This window comes from Mustela nivalis (genome assembly GCF_964662115.1).
Source record: "Mustela nivalis genome assembly, chromosome: 10".
Taxonomy (NCBI): Eukaryota; Metazoa; Chordata; class Mammalia; order Carnivora; family Mustelidae; genus Mustela; species Mustela nivalis.
In genome coordinates, this window is record NC_139029.1 from 51323299 (window position 1) to 51338485 (window position 15187).

At 39.7% G+C, this 15187-nt stretch overlaps 1 protein-coding gene across 1 annotated transcript in view; it reads right to left on the bottom strand.

The window, feature by feature from the left end:
* Nucleotides 1–9077, bottom strand: part of LOC309842480 (uncharacterized protein) — a gene marked incomplete at its 5' end in the record, with an annotated part of 47623 nt that extends 38546 nt beyond the window's left edge. Inside the window, one exon of the mRNA XM_082686695.1 lies at nucleotides 8998–9077. Coding sequence (XP_082542821.1) covers nucleotides 8998–9077 — 80 coding nt within the window. The remainder of the gene's footprint in view (nucleotides 1–8997) is intronic.
* Between the last annotated feature and the right edge of the window lie 6110 nt (nucleotides 9078–15187).

A 15187-nucleotide genomic window follows, 5' to 3' on the forward strand; every position in this document is an offset into this window, starting at 1 on the left:
AGCTGACTTTCCTAATACATAGAAACAAACAGAGAGTGTTAGACAAAACAAGGAGACAAAGGAATATGCCCAAAATGAAAGAATAGAACAAAGTTACAGCAAAAAGAGCCAAATGAAATGGAGATAAGCAACATGCCTGATAAAGAAATCAAAGTAAAGGTCATAAAGATACTAACTGAACTTGAAAACAGAAGTGGAAGAGTTCAGTGAAACGTTCAACAAAGAAATTAATAATATAAAAAAAGAGCCAGAGATGAAGAATTCAATAACTGAAGCAACAACAACAAAATAAATACAATACATTAGAGGGAATCAACAGCAGATTATAGGATTCAAAAGAATGGATCAATGATCTGGAAGACAGGGTAATGGAAAGGAACAGAGCTGGAGAGCCAAACGAATAATAAAAAATGAGAAGTAAGTTAAAAGAACCCAGTGACATCATCAAGTGTAATAACATTTTCATTATAGGGATCCCAGAAAGGCAAGAAAGACAGAATGTGAAGAAAATGTATTTAAAGAAATAATAGCTGAAAACTTCCCAAATTTGGAAAAGGAAAGAGACATCCAGATTCAGGAAGCACAGAGACAACCCCCCCACACACACAACAAAATCAACCCTCAGAGATCCACACCATGACACATAATAATTAAAATGGCAAAATGGCAAAAAGTAGTAATAAGGAGAAAATTTTAAAAGCAGCAAGAGAAAAGAAAACATTTATACACAAGGAAAACTTTATAAGGCTATCAGCTAATTGTTCAGCAGAAATTTGACAGTCCAGAAGAGAGTGGCATGATATATTCAAAAGCTGAAAGGAAAAAAAAAAAGCCTGCAACCAACAATACTCTACTGGCAAGGTTATCATTCAGAATAGAAGAGTTTAAGAGTTTCCCAGAAAAATAAAAGTTAAAGGAGTTCATCACCATTAAACCACCCTAACAAAAATGATGAAAGGAAATTCTTTTTTAAATATTTTATTTATTAATTTTTGAGAGAGAGAGAGAATGCACAAGATGGGGGAGGGGTAGAGGGAGAAGCAGACTCCCCGTTGAGCAGGGAGCCCAATGCAGGACTTGATCCCAGGACCCTGAGATAATGCCCCAAGGCAAAGGCAGACACTCAACTGACTGAACCACCCAGGTGCCAGGAAATTCTTTGAGTGAAAGGCAAAGCCCTTATCAGGAGTAAGTAAATTATGAAAGGAAAAAAGTTCATAGGTAAGTGCAAACATTAATAAAAGTAGTGGATTAATTACTATAAAACCAGTATGGAAGTTAAGGCACAAAAGCAGTTACATAATTTGTATCTATAAAAGTCAGTCAAAGGGGTGGGGGGGTTGTTGGGTGGCTCAGTTGGTTAAGTGTTTGCCTTCATCTCAAGTCATGATCCCAGGGTCCTAGGATTGAGCCCCGAGCTAGGGTCCCTGTTCCATGGCAAGCCTGCTTTTCCCTCTCCCTCTGCCTGCCACTCCCTCTGCTTGTGCATGTTTGCATGCGCTCTTTCTCTCTCTCTCTCTCTCTTTGTCAAATAAGTAAATAAAATCTTTAAAAAATTAGCCAAGGGATTCACAAAATAAAAAGATGTAAAGTAGGATATTATATATATATATATATATATATATATATATATATTGTGGTGGGGGTTTAAAATTTAATGATTTTAGAATGTTTCAAATGTAAATGATCATCAACTTAACAGAGACTGCTATAATCCTAAGATGTTACATATGATCCTAAAGGTAACCACGAATCAAAAACCTGTAATAGATACACAAAAATTAAGGAGAAAGGAATCCAAGCATATCACTAAAGAAAGCCATCAAACCACAAGGGAGGAGAGCAAGAGAAGAAACAGAGAGGGACTACAAAAACAACAATAAAGCAAGTAACAAAATGGCAGTAAGTACATATCCAGCTATAGTCACTTTAAATGTAAATGCTCTAGTCAAAAGATGGAGGGTGACTAAATGGATAAAAAAGCAAGACCCATCTATATGCTGCCTACAAGAGACTCACTTCAGACCTAAAGACACATGCAGATTGAAAGTGAAGAGATGATGAAGAGGTGCCTGGGTGGCTCAGTTGGTTAAATCTCTGACTCTCAGTTTCGGCTCTGGTCATGTTCTTAGGGCAGTGAGATCAAGCCCTGCACTGGGCTCTGCACTCCGCAGGGAATATGCTTGAGATTCTTTTCTCTCCTTTCCCCTCCCCCTCTGCTACTCCCCCAACTCTCTCTCTAAAATAAACAACTAAAATCTTAAAAAAAAAAAAAAAAAAAAGCAAAGAGATGGAAAAACATTTACAATGCAAATGGAAGTGAAAATAAAGTTGGGATAGCACAACTTATATCAGACAAAATAGACTTTAAAACAAAGACCATTAACAAGAGACAAAGAAGGACACTACATAATGATAAAGGGAACAATCCAACAAGATTTTATAATTATAAATACTTATGTACCCAACAGGGAAGCACCTAAATACTAAAACAATATGAACAGACATAAAAGAAGGGACTTTAACACCTCACTTACATCAATGGATAGATCATCCAGACAGAAAACCAACAAGGAAACAGTGGCTTTAAATGACACATTGGACCAGATGGACCTAACAGATAAAATCAGAACATTCCACCCTCAAATAGCAAAATACACATCCTTTTCAAGTACGCATGGAACATTCTCCAGAATAGATCATATTTGGCCACCAAACAAGTCTCAATATATTTTAAAAAGACTGAAATTGTATCATCCATCTTTCCTTTCCTTTCCTTTTTTTTTTTTTAAGATTTATTTATTTATTTTAGAGAGATCGTGCACAGGAGGAAGAGCAGAGAGACAGCAAGGGAATCCCAAGTGCACTCCCCACTGAGCACACAGCCTGATGCAAGGCTCAATCTCACAAGCCCGAGACTGTGACCTGAGCTGAAATCAAGAGTTGGATGCTTAACTGAATGAGCCCACCAAGTGCCCATATCATGCATCTTTTCTGACCACAATGGTATAAAAAATAGAAATTAATCATAAGGGGAAAAAATCTAGAAAGAACACAAATATAAGGAGGCTAAATAACATGTTAGTAAACAATGAATGAGTCAGCCAAGAAGTCAAAAAGGACTTGGATCAGTTTTTATGTTTTAGATGCAAGTTCTTTGTTGGTTATATCTGTAGCTAATTTCTTCTTTTGTGCTGTGGCTTGGTTTTTACTCTCTTAAGTATCATTTCATGAATTGGAGTTCTTTAATGTGGTCTAATTTATCAATTTTTTATGGCTTTGCTTTTTTTTTTTTTTAAAGATTTTATTTATTTACTTGACAAAGACACAAGTAGGCAGAGAGGCAGAGAAAGCAAGAGATAGAGAGAGAGAGGGAAGCAGGCTCACCGCTGAGCAGAGAGCCTGATGTGGGGCTCGATCCCAGGACCCTGAGATCATGACCTGAGCCGAAGGCAGAGGTTTAACCCACTGAGCCACCCAGGCGCCCCTGGCTTTGCTTTTTGTATTATTTAAGAATTCTTTCTATCCTAAAGTTATAAAAAATTTCTCCATATTATCTTCTTAAACCTTATCATTTTTTTTTCATTAAAAACACATTATTTATGGTAACCTGTAATGGGTTAATTATTAAAAATAAATTAATAAATATCTTAAATTTCCCATTTTAATTTCTAATGTAGTAATTATTGATAAATATCACCCATATAAACAAAAGCTCTATGGGATCCTCAATGTATTAAGAGAGTAAAGGGATTTTGAGATCAAAACATTCAAGAACCACTGTCCTAGAGAAACTCTTGCATTGTACACTAGAGGTAAGCATAGAATTTTCTTAGCAGTATTGTTGTAAACAGCGTGGAACTAGAAAAAACTCAAATAGTCATCAACACTACAATACATAAATTAAGTATTGAATATTGTTACAATGGAACAGTATATAGTGGCAAAAGTGAGCAATATATCCTACAAGACATGGATACTTATACTCAACAACATGGATAAATCTAACATGGTATTGAGCAAAAGAAGAAAGATTTTGGGGCGCCTGGGTGGCTCAGTGGATTAAGCCATTGCCTTCAGCTCAGGTCATGATCCCAGGGTCCTGGGATCGAGCCCTGCCTCAGGCTCTCTGCTCTGTGGGGAGCCTGCTTCCTCCTCTCTCTCTGCCTGCCTCTCACTGACTTGTGATCTCTGTCTGTCAAATAAATAAATAAAATAAATCTTAAAAAAAAAAAAGAAGAAGAAAGATTTTTTAAAATCCTATAGTATGATCTCATTTATATAAGTTCTATAACAGGAAAAATAAAACTTTAGATTTAAGGGGTGCTCACATAGCTGATAAGGCTATCAGCTTATCACATTTTTATTTTATTTTATCAGCTTATCACAATTTTACACATTGGTAAAATCCAGAAAAGCACTAAGAAATTGCTATATAATTCAGAATAATAACTAACTAAATAATAAATAAATAAAGTGATAATAAAAGGCCCAAGTATTAGTAACTCAGGAGTACCATTACCACTTACAGGCTTGAAGGTGCAAGGAAAGAAAGCCATTAATAGAACCAGGAGATAGGACTTTGTGAAGACAGCTGCTTAACAGGACCTCACCTTACTCTTCTCCTTTCTTTCCTCTGTCTCTGCTCTCTCCTGTCGAACCCACTGGGAACGCAGAGGGCAAGAGAACCTACTGGTGCCGTGCATTTATGTCAACCTCCCAGGGAACACAGCAAAAAGAAGGGTAGAAGGTAGACCTGGAGTGATGAGAAGTTGGTCATACATCCACCTGAACCTAAAATGTCAGCCACCTCCATTGTTTTCCTTGTAAAGTAGGGAGCATGAAAGACAGAAAAATGACTAAGTACAAAAAAACACAGCTTGTACGATCCTGCTTCTGGGGCAGGTGGCAAGGTCTAAGCAGGTACTCAAGGCTATCTTCTACCTGTCATTTCTGTTTTACTCTTCTACCAGCACATTGGCTAATTTTTTTTTTTCACCTCTCTCCTTGTGGCAGGCTGCAAAAAGAAAGATGTTTTTGCCTGCTTTTCTAAAGCAAGTTCAGAGACATGAGGGATATGAGGCATTGATAGTCTTATCTATCTATCCTAGGCAAATGCACTCTTCCAGTGAGCAGACTTGGCCACTGGGCCAAAGAGTGCTAAGACGTCGTGCACTGAATCCCTGAGTTCTAAGTAGAGCCCTCTCTACCCTGTCCTCCCCATCATGCAGCAGCAGGGCAATTACTGCTGAGAAGAATACATCATTACCTCTTCTCTGTATATTGGTTCTATGGCCTGAGGAACCCCTAATGAGCAGGAGAAAGTCAGCTTACATTTCATGAGAACCACATCTATTACCCTTCCAGTTTTCATATGAGGACACCAAAGCCAAGAGAATCTGAGATATTTACCTAAGGCGGCATAGCTAGTACAAGAACAGAGAGTAAAAGCTCAGCCTCCTGACTTTAAGGCTAATTTGTTTCCCACACACTGAAGGACTACATCTGTGTCTTATCACTGTGCCAGGCGGACACGGAAAGTAGCAGTAACATAATGCTAGACTCTGATAAAGGTGACTCAGGGGAGGGAGAAACACATAGTAGCAGATGTCCTCTAAATATTAAGGCACCATGGGGAATAATAAGACATTTGTCATCCTGCTGTCTCATTGTGCCAAGCTACAGAACTGAAGATGTTTTTGCCCTGTGTTTTTCCAAAGTAGGGCCTTTTCCAAAACAATTCAGTGTGATGACTACTCAAGTGCATTTTAATGTGCTTGCTGATGAATTTCCTTGGTATTGGAAAAAATACTATTTTTCTTTTGTAATATCTCCTCTCCATTCCCCCAATGGAGGAGTTCACATTGGTTTTTGTTAGTTTTTGTTGTTTGGTTTTTTAGTCACAGAGAAGTCTACTTAGTGAAACAATAGGCTATTGCAAATCTATAAAACACCATCAAAACAGATATTCTGGTGAAACCATAGGGATTTCATGAATCATGCTAGAGAAGTTCGTAAGTGACTCTGCATTTTAGGATTTCCATAGCCTTTCTGGGACTAATTAGATTGGTCCATAAGTGGTAAGTGATGAGGCATAAGTCTGCGAATCAGTGCAGGATAAAAATAGTCATCAGGAATATGTAACACAGCATTTTATTTAGAGCTTTCGATGCTTTATATTAAAGGAGAAACCAAGTCCCTGGGTGGCTCAGTCCATTAACCAGCTGCCTTCGGCTCAGGTCATGATCTCAGGATCCTGGGATGGAGCTCTATATCAGGCTCCCTGATCAGTGGGGAGTCTGCTTTTCCCTCTCCCTTTGCTGCTTCCCCTCCTTAAGCTCTCTCTCTCTCTCTTCCTCTGTCTCTTAAATCAGTCACTCAATCTTTAAAAAAAAAAAAGAAGAAACTAACTGGTGGGGAGGAATGAAGTCCATTTTTAAGTTGGTGGGGAAAGATGTTTATGGATTGGACAATTTTTCACACATATCAGACCATACAAGTTCAGTGGATGCATTTTTTCCTCATCACAAGTGAAAAAGCAGTCAACATTGAAAAAATAGTATTCATCATTTTCAGTGAAGTGCACTAATCTTATGGTTCAGTTTCATAAGTTTTGACAGTTGTACACACCATGTAACTAGCACCTAAAGTTCCAGAAATTCTCTTACCCTCTTGTCCCTTTCTAATTAAACAACCTTTCTTCTCACCAGAGCACCACTTTCTGATTTTTATTGCCATAGATCAAGTTTCCTGTTCTTGGACTTCATATAAATGGCATCATACCATATATATTATTTTGTGTCTGGTTTCTTTCAGTCAACATGTGCCTAAATTCATTCATGATTTTGCATGTATCAGTAATTCATTCCTTGTCTGACTAGTATTTATCTGTATGAATATATCACAATTTGTTTATTCATTTCTTATTGATGGACATTTGTATTATTTGTCACTTTTAGCTACTATGAATACAACAGCTATGAGCACCTTATATAAGCCTTTTGGGGGACGTATCTTTTCATTTCTCTTGGGTATATACTTTGGAGCAGAATTGATGGTCACATGGCAACCCAATGTTTAATCATTTGAGCTGCCAGACTGTTTTCCAAAGCAGCTGCTTCATTTTACATTCCCACCAGCAATGTGCCAGGTTCTAATTTCTCCATATCTTTGCCAACACTGGTTATTGTTCATATTTTTCATTAAAGCCATCTTGGGGGCGTGAAGTTCTACTTCACTGTGGTTTTGGTTTGCATTTCCCTAATGACTAATGATGTTGAGCGTCTTTTCAAGAGCTTATTGGCCATTTTAGATCTACTTTGGAGAAATGTCTATTGTCTTAGTCTATTTGGGCTACTCTAACAGAATACCATAGGCTGTAAGGTTCATAAACAAAAGAAATTTATTTCTCATAGTTATGGAAACTGGGAAGTTCATGATCAAGGTACTGGGAGATTCAGCATCTGGAGAAAGCATGCTTCCTGGTTCAAAGATGGCAGCCTTTTCTCTGCATCCTCACATGGCTCATAAGGAAGACTCTCCAGTCTCTTTATAGACCCTAATCCCATTCATGAAGGCTCTGCTCTCATGACTTAACCACTTCTCAAAAGCCCCAACTCCTTGTACCATCACCCTGGGGGAATAGGTTTCTACATATGAATTTTAGAGGGATACAAATATTCAGTCTATAGCATCTATTTGGATCTTGGGCTCCTTTTTATCTGGGTTGTCTTTTTATTGTTGAGTCCTAATTGATTTTTTTAAACACTGGTTGAATTGAAATGAGGAAGTCTGTGTATCAGTTAACCCTCCTTCAGTTGAGAGTAACAGAAAATACAACCTATACTAGCTTAAGTATAAATGGAAAATGTTGTATCACAGAACTTAAAGTTCTTGGGGATAGTTTTGGCTTCAAGAGCGGTCTGATCTAAGCCAAAAAAAAAAAAACAAAAACAAAAACAAAAACAAAAAACAAAAAAAAAAACAGGACCTAGTTTCTTCCTCTTCATCTCCTGGCTCTGCTTTCACTGTGTAAGCACCCTTCTTGGACACACTCTCCAATCAAAGCAACAAGATAGCTCTAGCAGCTGTAGCCTACATTCTCCCAGGTTCAGGTAAACCAAGAATATTGCTTTTCTCCTAGCAGCTTGGCCGAAGGCTCATTGGTCCAGACTGATGATAGACCATTCCAAATTGCAGTGCCCAGGGAAATGCAGACATTGCCTGATTTAGGAGGAGTCATAGGCCCTCTTCCTGAAGTCAGGGTTAGAGCCTGCCCAAAACTCTGGAATGCAAGTGGGGGAGAAAGGAGTTCCCCAGAGAGAAACTGGAATATATTTACCAAAAGAAGAGGAAAATAGATGTTGAGTTGTCAAAAACGAGCATATGTTTAATGCAGTGCCTTCCAAACATGGTCTGACTAAAAGCTGACATGATTTGATGTAAGCAACTAAGACAGGTATGGCCACGCAGAAAATATTTTTTTTTAAGATTTTATTTATTTATCAGAGAGAGAGAGGGGGAGAGAGCGAGCACAGGCAGATGGAATGGCAGGCAGAGGCAGAGGGAGAAGCAGGCTCCCTGCTGAGCAAGGAGCCTGATGTGGGACTCGATCCCAGGACGCTGGGATCATGACCTGAGCCAAAGGCAGCTGCTTAACCAACTGAGCCACCCAGGCATCCCAAAATATTATTATTATTGATATAGGCATGCTGATACAATTAGCCAGCAGTGAAATCATGAAAAAAATGACTACATTTGGAATTAGAACACCTTGTCTAAAGCCCTAACTTTGCTATTTGCTAATGCTATGACCTTGGAAAAATCACTTAACCTTCTAAACCATTTTTCTAGGCCATACAAAAGGGATTACCTTAAAGTATAATTCCGGCATCATACTGTGGCTTTAGAAATATAAACAAATGGAAGTGCCTGACACTTAAAGGTACTTATTTTGAAATCCTGGGTCATACCCTTTAGTGTTCAAGGTGTCCTTACCCCAGAGCAACTTCCTTCTCCCACTGTTTGCTTTCCTGATGGGATTTGAGAGATTTCTCCAGAAAAATCTTTGGATCCATTGTCTTATTGAGCCCCAAGTGGCATCTTCAGCTATGTGATTAGAGCATGATTCTCTCAACTCTCAGAATGATTTCTGGTTGGAATGCCATTGTGGTATGATGAGCCAGACACAGACTGGAACAAATATTCCTAAAATTTGTATGGAACCTCAAAAGACCCCAAATAGCCAAAGCAATCTTGATAAAGAAAAGCAAAACTGGAGGCATCATAATTCTGGACTTCAAGTTATATTACAAAGCTACAGTAATCAAAACACAAAAAATAGACACATAGATCAACGGAACAGAATAGAAAATCCAGGGCCACCTGGGTGGCTCAGTCAATCAAGTAGGCTGACTCTTGATTTAGGCTCAGGTCATGATCTCAGGGTCCTGAGATCAAGCCCCACATCAGGCTTGTGCTCAGCAGGGAGCCTGCTTGAGGATTCTCTCCCTCCCTCCCCCTCTCCCCCCACTCATGCTCACTCATTCACTCTCTCTCTAAAATAAATAAATGAATCTTAATTTAAAAAAAAAAAGAATAGAAAACTCAGGAATAAACCCGTAACTGATATGGTCAATTAATCTTTGACAAAGCAGGAAAGAATATCCAATGGGAAAAAGACAGTCTTTTCAACAAATGGTATTAGGAAAACTGGACAGCCACATGCAGAAGAATGAAACTGGACCACTTTTGTACTCCAGACACAAAAATTAACTCAAAATGGACTAAAGACCTAACTGTGAGACCTGAAACCATAAAAATCCTAGTAAAGATCTCAGAGCAGTAATTTCTCTGACATCGGCCACAGCAACTTTTTTCCAGGTAAGTTCCCACTATCCCTTATTAAGGGAAACAAAAATAAAAATAAACTACTAGGACTACATCAAAATAAAAAGCTTCTATACAGCAAAGGAAATAATCAACAAAACTAAAAGGTAACCTAAAGAATGGGAGAGGATATTTGCAAATGACATATCCGATAAAGGATTAGTATCCAAAAATACATAAAAACTTCTAAAACTCAACACCGAAAACCAAATAATCCAATTAAAAATGGGAAGAAGGCATGAACAGATATTTCTCCAAAGAAGACATGGCAAAGGCCAATAGACACATGAAAAGATGTTTGTCATCATTCAGCCTCAGGGAAATGCAAGTCAAAACTACAATGAGCTATCACCTCACATCTGTTGGAATGGCTTATGTTGAAAACACAAGAAACAAGTGTGGATGAGGATATGGAGACAGGGGAGCCCTCTTGTACTGTTGGTGGGAATGCAAACTGGTATAGGTACTCTGGAAAACAGAACGGGGGGGTTCTCAAAAATTTAAAAATAGAACTGTCATATGATCCAGGAATCACACCACTGAGTATTTACCCAAATAATACAAAAACACTAAGTCAAAGGGATAGCCAAACTATGGAAGCAGCCCAAGTGTTCACTGATTGATGAATGGATAAAGAAGATGAGCCATACACACACACACACACACACAATGGGATATTATTCAGCCATAAAAAGAATAAAATCTTGGGGCGCCTGGGTGTCTCAGTAGGTTAAGCCTCTGCCTTCGGCTCAGGTCATGATCTCAGGGTCCTGGGATCAAGCCCCACATCGGGCTCTCTGCTCAGCGGGGAGCCTGCTTCCCCCTCTCTCTCTGCCTGCCTCTCTGCCTACTTGTGATCTCTCTCTCTCTCTCTCTGTCAAATAAATAAATAAAATCTTGAAAAAAAGAATGAAATCTTGCCATTTGTAACAACACAGATAGATCTAGAGGGTATAATGCTAGGTGAAATAGTCAGAGAGACAAATAGCATATGATTTCATCATATGTGGAATTTAAGAAACAAAAGGGGGAAAGAGGGAGAGACAAACCAAGAAACACTCTTTTTTTTTTTTTAAAGAAACAGACTCTTAACTATAAAGAACAAGCTGATGGTTATCAGAGGGGAGATAAGTGGAGGGATGGCGGAAATAGGTGATGGAGATTAAGGAGGGCACTTGTTGTGATGAGCAGTGGGTTAATAAAATAAAAACCTAAAGAACAATAACAAAAAAAGAGTCCCATGTCGTCTAACAGTGGTCATAGGCAAATATCTCTGTCATGCCCAGTCTTTGGCTGAGCACTGCCTGGGAGAAGCTTATACCTCAGAGGCTGAAGTGGATCCAGAAGGTGCTCCAGCTGAAAACTCAGCTCTCTGTACCCCTTGAAACAGGTCCTTTCTTGAAAAGAGGTGTGAGGGGCACATCCTACAAGGCCACAAGCCCTGACATCCATCTGCCCATTCTGCTCATGCCTGGAATCATACTCACAGAAGGGAAGCCAAGTGCTGTGTGTTCCACAGAAATGCCTCGGCTTCCTTTATGGCTCCCTTGGGCGAACTCTTCTTAGTCACTCTATACTTTAGATTTCTTCTCTTTGACGTATTTCCACTGTCTGGAATGCTTTTTCCTTCAGACACTCTGATCACTTGCTCCCTTTCCTCCCTCAGGTCTCTCTGCTCACAGGTCACCCTAGTGACACCTCAGTTCTTCTCTAATTACCATAGCAACCTCCTTGCAAGCCTTATTCCTTTTCTTGGCTTGATTTTTCTCCTTAACACTTATCCATCAAACTAGAAGAGTTTGTTTCTATATCACCCATCTTCTTTGATTAGAATATAATTGGTGTTGCTATGGTGAGTGCTGTGAAGTGTGTAAACCTGGCATTCACATACCTGTACCCTTGGGGATAAAAATACATTATATACATTATTATATACATATATATATGAACATTATATGTTCATAAAAAATAATTAATTCATTTTAAAAAAAGAATATAATTGATGTCAAGTCAGGAAATTTTGTCTGTTGCCCTGTCCCTAGTGCCTACAATAGTGACTGGCACCTAGCAAATGCTGTTAAGTATATGTGAAAGGGGAAGAAAGGGAGGGGGGAGGGGAGGAAGGAAAAAACTGATGTAACCAAACAAATCATCTACCACTAAACTTTCTCATTCTGATGGCAGACTTTGTATCTAAGATCATTTAACACTTCAATGAAGGTCAAGCATTTAACTTCTTGCAAGTCCAGAAACTTGCAAAATTGTGTCATTAAAATTTGGAATTATAAATGAAGAGGAGAAAATATATTAAACTCTTATTTGCATCAGATACCATGTTACACATTTTCACATACATTATTTCATTTACTTCTCCCAATACTATTTTTGTTTTATTTTTTATTTACTTATTTATTTATTTAAGATTCTATTTCTTTATCAAAGAGACAGAGAGGGAGCACAAGTAGAGCAGCAAGCAGAGGGAAAGGAGAAGCAGGCTCTCTGCCAATGTGGGGCTTGATCCCAGGACCCTGGGATCATGACCTGAGCTGAAGCTGGCCGCTTAATCGACTGAGCCACCCAGGCGCCCCTCCCAATACTCTTTTTTTTTTTTTTAAAGATTTTATTTATTTATTTGACAGAGAGAAATCACAAGTAGACGGAGAAGCAGGCAGAGAGAGAGAGAGGGAAGCAGGTTTCCTGCTGAGCAGAGAGCCCGATGCGGGACTCGGTCCCAGAACCCTGAGATCATGACCTGAGCCGAAGGCAGCAGCTTAACCCACTGAGCCACCCAGGTGCCCCCCCCCTCCCAATACTCTTTTTGAAATAGGGGTTATCATTCTTACTTTATGGGCAAGGAGACTAAAGTCCAAAGAAAGTACCCAATATCACATACACAACTGAAGTGTGGAAATTTAAATCCAGATTTGTCTGATAGCAACAAACAAAAAGCAGATTTTAATGCTAAATGAGGGTCAAAGTGGCCTGGGTGCTTGGGTGACTCAGCTGGTTAAGTGTCCAACTCTTGATTTCAGCTCAGGTCATGATCTTAGGGTTATGGTCATCATCTCAGGGTTGTGAGATCAAGCCCTGCACTGGGCTCTGCCCTCAGTGCCAGGTCTGCCTGAGATCCTCTCCCTCTGCCCCTCCCCCTGCTCACGTGCACTCTCCTCTCAAATAAATAAATAAAGTAGGTCTTTTTTTAAAAATGGGGGAAGGTGGCCAAATTCCCTCAAAGTTTCTAGTAAAAATAAGAATAAAATTAAAGGGTGCTATTTTTTTTTTAAAGATTTTATTTATTTATTTGACAGAGAGAGATTACAAGTAGGCAGAGAGGCAGGCAGAGAGAGAGAGGAGGAAGCAGGCTCCCTGCTGAGCAGAGAGCCCGACGTGGGGCTCGATCCCAGGACCCTGGGATCATGACCTGAGCCGAAGGCAGCGGCTTAACCCACTGAGCCACCCAGGCGCCCCGAAGGGTGCTATTTTTTTAAAAAGGAATTTTTTCTGCATTTATTCAGCAGAGAGAGAGATCACAAGTAGGTTGAGAGGTGAGCAGAGATGGGGCAGGCGGCAGAGGGTGGGGGGGGAGTAGGCTCCCTGCTGAGCAGAGAGGATGATGCGGGGCTTGATCTCAGGACCCTGGGACCGTGACCTGAGTTGAAGGAAGAGGCTTAACCCACTGAACTACCCAGGCGCCCCTAAAGTGCCATTAAAGAAGACCGAGTAAGGAATTACCTCTACTATGCACCAGCTTCAGTGCTCATTATCACAGTCCAAGGGAGAGACCATATTTTTACTCTGGGTTCGTTCTTCCTTAATAAAGACTGTTATAGACTGAATGTTTGTGTTCCCACAAAATGTGTATGTTGAAGCCCTAACCCCCAGTGTGAGGGTATGAGGAGGTGGAGCCTTTGGGAGGTAATTAGGTTTGATGGTGAATGTAAGACCCCATGATTGGATTAATAGTCTGACACAAGATGGAAGAGTCCTCAGTGCACCAGCTCCCTGAGCCACGTGAGGACACAGCGAGAAGGTGGCCATGCGTAAGCCAGAAGGAACCTCTCACCAGGAGCGGAACTGGCTTGCTATTTGATCTTGGACTTATAGCCTCCAGAACTGTGAGAAATAAATCTCTGCTGTTGAAGCCGCCCCCCCCCCCACCAGTCCATGGAATCTTGTTCTAGCAGCCCTAGCAGAATAAGATCAAGGCTCAGAAACACATAGCCCCATAGCATCGGAAACTCTCCTTAGAAGGAAAAGCTGTTCTGACAGCAGAATGCTGCTTAGGAAAAACAGAAAGAATGATGGAATATGAAAATCTTCAGTAGATGCTAAATCTAGTAGATTAATCTTGGATGAGGACGAGAATATTCACACAGGTCAAAAAAAAAAAAAAAAGAAAAGAAAAGAAAAAGAAAAAAACCTTCCTACAAATCATTTATTAATTACAAAGAAAATAGTATCTTGACAGTGGAGAAATCTGGCAGATGCCCCCTCAACCAGTGATTCTAATCAGCATCACCAGCATTGAGACAAACCAATATTTTATAAGATTTTTTTAAAGAGGGCACCTGGGTGGCTCAGTGGGTTAAAACCTCTGCCTTCGGCTCTGGTCACGATCCCAGGCTACTGGGATTGAGCCCTGCAGGGAGCCTGCTTCCTCCTGCCTCTCTGCCTACTTGTGATCTGTCTGTCAAATAAATAAATAAATAAATAATCTTTAAAAAACAACAAAAAAGATTTTTTTAAAGATTTTACTTATTTATGTCAGAGAGAGCATGCACAAAAAAGCACAAGAAGGCCAGGCAGGGGGAGAGGGAGGAACAGGATCCCCGTTGAGCAGGGAACCAGCCTTGGTCTTGATCCCAGGACCCTGAGATCATGACCTGAGCTAAAGGCAGACGATTAACCGACTGAGCCCCCCAAGCGCCTCAAGACAAACCAACACTGTCTGTCTCCTCATATGACACACTGAAAAAAGGACACAATATCACTTCTGTGCAATTCTTGCCAAAAAAGATACAACCTGAATGTAAACATGAGGCAAGTCAGACAAACCCACATTAAAGACTTTCTACCAAATAACTTGTCTTTTTTTTCCCCCTAATGTCAAATTAAGGAAAATCAAAGAAAGGCTGAGAAACTGTTCCAGATTAAAGAGACGTGACAACTACACAGATGCATGATCTGAAACTGGATTCTGGCTTGGGAAAATAAAATAGCTATAAAGGAAACCATTGAGGCAATTAATGGAATTTGCACATGAACTATGAATTGGATAATAATATTATATCAACGGCTA